The sequence below is a fragment of the Myotis lucifugus genome, unplaced genomic scaffold (genome assembly GCF_000147115.1).
Source record: "Myotis lucifugus unplaced genomic scaffold, Myoluc2.0 scaffold_5410, whole genome shotgun sequence".
Classification (NCBI taxonomy): domain Eukaryota; kingdom Metazoa; phylum Chordata; class Mammalia; order Chiroptera; family Vespertilionidae; genus Myotis; species Myotis lucifugus.
In genome coordinates, this window is record NW_005876458.1 from 1,911 (window position 1) to 9,971 (window position 8,061).

At 39.2% G+C, this 8,061-nt stretch overlaps 1 protein-coding gene across 1 annotated transcript; it reads left to right on the plus strand.

Moving 5' to 3' along the window:
• Positions 1-480: 480 nt before the first annotated feature.
• On the plus strand, positions 481-7,931 carry LOC102427959 (telomeric repeat-binding factor 1-like; the record flags this gene model as incomplete). The annotated part of the gene is made up of 4 exons (XM_006109063.3): positions 481-649; positions 1,240-1,340; positions 5,682-5,741; positions 7,688-7,931. Coding segments are annotated over exons 1-4 (534 nt in total), but the record flags the coding sequence as incomplete, so codon positions are not given.
• Positions 7,932-8,061: the final 130 nt, after the last annotated feature.

Below are 8,061 nucleotides of genomic sequence, written 5' to 3' on the forward strand. Positions count from 1 at the left end.
CCCTGATGACTAATGCAGGTGAGCATCTTTTCATTTACTGGTACAAATACGGAGTTTTGGGGTGATCACTAATCCATTGAGGGACTAAGCCAAGTTGAGAGTCAGTTATAGTTTTCGTATGGCTCTGTCTGTGTCTAATTTGCTCCTGTTCCTGGGGTATAACACTCCAGATTGCAGCAGAAAGCCTAATACATTTATTGGGTTCCCTGCCCTTATAAACAAGGGCTGTGACTGTACAGATGATATCTTAGTTCTTAAATTTGGTAATGGACATTCAGGTTTGTAATCTTTTTAAAGTTCTTTTGTATGTGTGTGAAATATAAGGTGTTTCTTTAAGTCAGGAAAAATAAATTGGTGGGCGATTTAAAACATGAGAATCTTAAAAATCTCTTAATTGTAGGTCTTTGAGTTTATATTTACAAAGTGATCTTTTTAATTATGACAAAATTTCTAGTATCTTATTTGATTTATGGGTTAATGTTTCTTCTCTTTTCTCTAGTCTTTACAAAGAAAATTGCTTATGGTAATCTCTCAGAAAGATACATTTCATTCTTTTTTCCAACACTTCAGCTACAGCCATATGATGGAGAAAATTAAGAGTTTTGTGAATTATGTACTTGATGAAAAATCATCAACATTTCTAATGAAGGTATGCATGTATTCAGAAAGACTGGTAGACTTAGGAGAAATTGATATAATGAAGAAGAATACTTGAAATAGAAATCCTTTAAAAGCAAATCAGAATTTTGTTTCGTGATTTTTTGTAAAAGAATGTGGCAAAATGTTACAATTAGTGAATGTAAAGGGTTTCTTGGTGATTTTTATAGTATTTTTACAACTTTTCAAAATAAGAGTTGAAGTTTTCCCTCTTAAAAAGTTAGAGGGAAAACTTAGAATGAGTTAAGAAATAAGCAAAAATATTTAGTTTCAATTTAATTAAATTTTACTGAAAGTTTTTGCATTTTTTTGGAAAAAGTAAAGTAACTTTATCTTCAAATTTCCAAGAGAACATTGGAGGTGTAACATATATTTACAAGGAAAGACCTGCATAATGCTTACAAACGAAGCAGATAGCTGAAGTAGCTGCTCATGATGTCACAGCTACAGCATAGTGCCCTTGATTGGCCTGTGAATAGATATTTTGGTTATGACTATCAAAGAATTAGAAGCTTTAATTTAATGCTCTTTGTTTAAAATGGCTTAATGCATTCCTTTCTTTCCCCAACAACTTTTTTTAAGGCAGCAGCAAAAGTAGTAGAAAGTAAAAGAGCAAGAACAACAGTTTCTCAAGATAATGATGTTGACATGGAAACTCAAGCTAATTTGGAAGTATGCAAAAGGTTTGTAAATCTATTTACATATTTTTTGTCTTCTGATGCAGTCTTTTTATGTAAAAGTGGTACTAGTGAGCCATTATTAATAAAAATAATCATTGAGCTGTGGGTATATTGTCTTGCTGATGATTAACATTTGTTGATTTGGCATATGTAGAGTTATTTCATGGTTTATGCAAAATTCTGTTATATATGCCAAACAAAAATAGAGAATGAGAAAATACACAGTTTAAATAATGTAATGTCTTTTACCATTCTCAGAGGACATGTGCTCTGGAACAGTGTTGAGGTTAGAAACCTGAATCATCTGTGCCCCTTAGTTCTCAGATCCCACTTGCCCTATTATTTGACTGTTTGACACTACTGAGGGTTATTCTACTATTTAAGACATTGCTGCCGTAGCCGGTTTGGCTCAGTGGATGGAGCGTCGGCCTTCGGACTGAAGGGTCCCGGGTTCGATTCCGGTCAGGGGCATGTGCCTTGGTTGCGGGCACATCTCCGGTGGGGAGTGTGCGGGAGGCAGCTGATCGATGTTTCTCTCTCATCGATGTTTCTGGCTCTCTGTCTCTCTCCCTTCCTCTCTGTAAAAAATCGATAAAATATATTTTTTTAAAAAGACATTGCTCACACATCTTCTCTAAGGGTAAGCTAGCCCGCTTCATCTGCTGCTCCACTGAAGAAACAGTGATTTGCTCCAGTGCTGAGGGAAACCACTGTTTAGTCGTACATATTGAGAGACAAGAGTTCAGTCTCCAGAGTTATTTCTTTAGGGGTTTGCAAGGGTGACTTACACAATTGATTTTACCTTTGCTTTGGTTTTAGAAGCTAACCCTGTCAATAATATAAACCCTTCCATTATAAAAACCTTCTTTTCTATTGAATCTATGGTCCATTCCCTCTATTCTTTCACCCTTAATTCAAGGCCAGAAGATAGTCATTCTGTGGTCTCCTTAACTACTTATTTAGAGGTGAGGATTGGTATCCAACAAGTTGGATGGACATAGCTTTGGTCACACATCAGGGCTGAGCTCAGTCATCTTATAATTAGGTAATCTCTCCTGTCCCTACTATCAGAACAGGATTTGGCTCATCTCTGCAAAGACTCTGTTAAAGTCTTAGTTCTTATTGACTTTTTTTTTTTTTTAAAGACTCATTCTGAGAAGTATAGATTTTATTTTTAAAAAAATTTTTAATTTGCCATTTTATTTGTTTTGTTTTTTTTTTTGTTAATCCTCACTGGAGGATATTCTTTCCATTGGTGTGGTGGGTGGAGGAAAGAGAGAGAAAGAGAAACATCAAAGTAAGAGACACATCAATTGCTTGCTTCTTACATGCACCCCCACCAGGGCCAGGGATTGAACCTGCAACCCAGGTATGTGCCCTTGACAGGGAATCGAACCCAAGAACCTTTAGTGCATGGGCTGATCCTATCCACGGGGCCACACTGGCCAGGGCCAGATTTTATTTTTATTGACTCAATTATTGTATTTTATTTAGGAAATTAAAATTTAGTAATACTAATACCTAATACATTCTCATGGCCCAGCCTTCCTGCCCAGTGTAATACTGCTTTAAAATAAAAATTTACCATGATTCTTGCAGATAATGAACACCTATCCTATGTGCCTTCCTTATATAGTACCACCTACTTGTTTCAAATGTCTAGACACAAAGTAAATCACTGTGTAAAACAGAATTGTTGATTTCTCATCTGCTCTCTGTAACCTGACTCCCTCACCTCACACATCCAGTTACCTCCCCAAGTGTTATGAATCCCATCTCAGAAATGTCTCTCTAACCCATCCTTTCTTATAATTTACTAGAGCGTCTGCCCCCTGGTGGTCAGTGCATGTCACTGGTCAGACGGTCACTTAGGCTTTTTATATATATAGATTATTACTTAGCTTTGTACCACACAAATCCATCCTTGGCATGACTTCCAGAGTTAGCTTCCCATGAAAGCAGGTCTGTCTAAATCACTTCACAATAACCTCTGTTGGCTTTCTCTTCTTACTAGACGAGTTATAATTTATTGGCATGGCTTACAGGGCCTTACAAAGCCCCTTTCTGGTTTTGCTTTTGTCTTTTTTTTTTTCTCTTCATAATATTGTCCCCTCCCTGTCCACATACATGGTACTTTCTAGCAGCCAGAACTTCTCCCTCATCTTGAAATATTACAAGCTGTTTCATGCCTTGACCCTTGCTTCAGTTTTTGTGTTTTTGTGTTTTGTTTTGTTTCGTTTCGTTTTAATCCTCACCTGAGGATATTTTTTCATTGATTTTTCCATTGAGTGGAAGAGAGAGGGAAAGACAGAATTAACGATGTGAGAGAAACACATTGATTGATTGCCTCCTGCAGGAGCCCCGACCACGGCCTGGGAGGAGGAGGAGCCTAGAAATGAGGTCGGTGTCCTTTACTGGAATTGAACCCGGGACCAGTCCACAGGCTGACGCTCTATCCACTGAGCCAAACTGGCTAGGGCAACAAGGAATGTCTTTTTTGTTTGTTTGTCTTTTAATTGATTTCAGAGAGAAGACAGGAGAGGGAGAGAGAGATTGAAACATCAATGATGAGAGAGAATCATTGATTGGCTGCCTCCTGCTTGCCCCCTACTGGGGTGGAGGCCAAAACCCAGGTATGTACCCTTGACCAGAATTGAACCCGGGACCCTTCAGTCCACAGGCTGACGCTCTATCTATTGAGCCAAACCCGGTAGGGCCAGTTATTGTGTTTTTAAAAAATTTTTAAAGTATGTTTCTATTGATTTTAGGGAGAGAGAGAAACATCAATCGGCTGCCTCCTGCACACCCCCTACTGGTGATCGAGCCCACAACCCACGCATGTGCCCTGCCCAGAAATTGAACCAGCAACCTCTCCATGCATGGGACGATACTCCAACTGAGCCACACCAGCCAGGGCTCTTCAGTTTTGAATTTCCTTCTTTCTATTCTCTTCAAGGCAATCTCTTACTTGCCATTCAAGGTCTAGCTGAAAGATCACCTACAAGAAGTCTCGTTGTGCTCTCTGATCAGAGTTGTCACTTCTGTGCACCCATAGCACTGAGTCACACCTGTGTGAAGGGACTTACCTTGTACAGTAACATATTTTTTTACCCGCCTGTATCTCTCACTAGATTAAGAATTCTTTAGAGGTTCTTAATAAGCTTTGTATCCAAGGTACCTAGTTCATTACCAGGTATACATTAGAACTTGCAGTGCACTAGACATAGGGAGCAAAACCAAAACTAGACACAAAGTAGAGATCAAGAGTCAAGCAACTAACAAAGCTATCCTGGAAGCAAATAGAATCAGAGTTGTGACTGCAAGGTCATAAAAATGCTAGGAAAAATGAAGCCCTTGTGTTATCAGTGCTGGATGAAATATTGTGCTCTGATAAAGCTTATAAACTGTTTGAGGTCATCAGAATTAGAGACGTGAAACACACAGACATTAACTTGTTAGTGTGCAGATGGACTTACACGCTGAAAGACTTTACATGGACAGCTTCAAGGACGGGTTAGCACTGAGCAGGGCCTTGGAGGGTGGTTTGGATTTTTACAGGTGAATGGAAGAGGAAGTATCCTTTCAGGAGAGAATAGTTGCCGTGAAGCCGTGGTGATGTAATGGTGGTGCTGTGTTGTGGGAGCTGATTTTAACTATCACAAAGGGGAAGGATTCATAAAAAACATCAGTTAGTCCTGGCCAGTGTTTCACAGTGGTTAGAGTGTTGGCCTACACACCAAAGGGTGGTGAGTTTGATTCCTGATCAAGGACTTGTACCTGGGTTGCCAGGTTGATCCCCACCTTGGTCAAGGCACATGCGGGAGGCAAACAAGCGATGTGTGTCTCTCACATCAATGTATTTCTCTCTCCCCCCCTTCCTCCCTCCCTCCCTTCTACTCTCTATAAAAGTCAATGGAAAAACATCCTTGGGTGATGATTAACCAGAAAATAAAATAAAGTTCAGTTAGAGAATGGTGGCAAAAATTAGTCATGTTGTAATGAAATATATAGCCCAAAGTTACCAGGATTTCTTTCACAAAGATGGTTTTTATGCACTGAAATTTTTAATAAATTGCGTGAAAACTACTATTCTGTTTTGTTTTGGTTTTGTTTGTTTTTTTGTTTTTTTTAGAGACAGAAAGAAAGAAATACTAATTTGTTATTCCACTTATTTAAGCATTCATTCGTTGATTCTTATATGTGCTCTCACCGGGGATGGAACCCACAGCCTTGGCATATCGAGACAATGCTCTACCAACTGAGCTACCTGGCCAGGGTAGAAAGGACTGTTCTTATGAAATATTTACTTTTATTGCATTCTTATAATTATTTTCTTCCTTTCAGTGTTAATAACAAACCATCTGCAGTAACTGAATCCTCACAGGATACAATATCTTTAATGAGGTAAGGCAAATAGACATTATTTCTTCTCCGTTTTAAAATCTTTTTAGAAATTCATGCAGAACCTAGACAGGTCATAATAACTGCCATGAAAATGGTATTATTTAAAAAATATTGCCTGTTCCTACTTACCTCAGCAGATATTCAAGACCCTGACATGTCCTGAAATTCCAAACTATAGAGACCTGCCTCTGGGACCCAGGTTGTTTCACATTGTTTCTATAGGGCCATTGTTGGAATACACGCATAGGGAGTACTTGAACTGAAAGCAGGTGTTTAGCAAACTCTTCCTCTGCCATAGAAATAAGAATATGATGTTGCAGCAGGAGAAGGATGGAAGTTACATTTCTGATGAGTATCCCAAATTCTGATTTTTTAAAGCATGTTTTTATTGATTTTAGAGAGAGGGGGAGGGAGAGAGACAGAGAAACATCGATTAGTTGCCTCTTGTCTGCACCCAGACTGGGATCAAACTGGCAATCTTTTGGTACATGGGATAACACTCAACCGAGTCACATCAGCCAGGGCTCAAATTGCCAATTTTATGAAATTACTTGAAAAACTGTAACTAGCCGAAACCGGTTTGGCTCAGTGGATAGAGCGTCAGCCTGCGGACTGAAGGGTCCCGGGTTCGATTCCGGTCAGGGGCATGTACCTGGGTTGCGGGCACATCCCCAGTGGGAGGTGTGCAGGAGGCAGCTGGTCGATGTTTCTCTCTCATCGATGTTTCTAACTCTCTATCTCTCTCCCTTCCTCTCTGTGAGAAATCAATAAAATATATTTTAAAAAAAAAAACAAAAAAAACTGTAACTATTAGAAATGCTGTGATAGACAATGTCACATGTTCAGCGAGCAGAAAGTCTGCATGAATAATTTCAGAGATAGAAAAGTTGGGATGCTGACTGAAATTGTGTTTGGAGTGGCTGACCTGGTGGGGAGGAGCTCATTGGGAATGAGAAATTGAGAGGCCAGGATGCTATATGCGTTACCTATGAGAACACTGAAATAATTAATGATAACAGCAGCAGTTAGGGGTAGAGAGAGAGATCTGATGATGGGAAGTGCTTGGAAGGATAGTGGTTGACTGAAGAATAGTAGGTGGTGGGTGGTGGTGCATCTCAGTGGCACAAGTCCTCACCGGCTAAGGTCTCTGTGGAAGCAGGATCCTGAAAGTGGCATTCATTAGGAAATGAAAAGTAGAGAGATCCACCTCTGGGACCCGAGGTTCATGGAAGGCAGAAAATTAAGTCTCACTTGAGAAGTCCACAAAGGAGAGAAAAATTGTACCTAAGGGGGGCTACATGTTAAAGAAGGCAAAGAGGTGGGATAAAGGTGAAGAGGCTGGAATGGCATTCCAGAGAGCACAGGAGGGAGGGAAAGGATTAGCAGGTTATATAGAGCACTTACAGGGGTGGAAGTAGAGGTTTTAGGTGGTGATAAAATAGCTGCGTACGCTTAGGTGAACTTTTTTCATCATAGTTTGCATCTTTATAAAATTGGAGTAATACTAATTTTGCAGAGTTGTCAAATTCTTCCACATCCTATATTTTCAAACAGCTTACCTTTCAGAAAAGTCCTTTTTGGAAGCTATAAAGACAGTCAAATGATACCTGCCATCATGTGTAAAGAAATTTTGGAATTTCTCTTTGGAGAAAATGAACTTATAAGCCATAGCAAAGAATGAAAGTTAATGCTTTATGGTCTGAGGATTTTTTTCTTGATCTATCTAATTGAAGGCCAAAGGAATCTTCATTCTGAATAGATGAGATGGAGAAAATAAGTGATGGGAGAAAGGGAAGTCTGATAATAAAAAACCTTAAGAGGCCATAGGTTAAGGTGGGACACTAAGCAAGGAGAGCATCAAAGGGAACTGGCCAAACTAGAAAAATGACCGAGAAAAAAATAATACTCTTTGTGGAACCAGTTACAAGCTTTGATGTTTCATTTAGGTCTCACAAGAATCTCTTCTTATCTAAAGCACAATATGGATGCCAATCACAAGATTTTAATGAGAAAGAAAAAGCAGAAACTCTTATAAGTGAGTACTCTTACTACAGTTTTAGAAGTGGAAAATTGATGTGTTCTCGAAAGCGAGCCAACCCTTTACCTCATCAGCACAGCGCGCGCACACACACTTCAGACAATGGAAACACAAAGAGATTAAATGTCATGACTTCACAGAGTCGATTAGAGGTGGTGGCTAAGTTAGAAAATAGCTACTCTGACTACAAAGTTTACATACTTTTGCTAATGTGTACACTGCTTTTCTACTGTAACTTCATTTAGCAACTTTGGAATAGTTACTGTCTGAAACATACAGTCG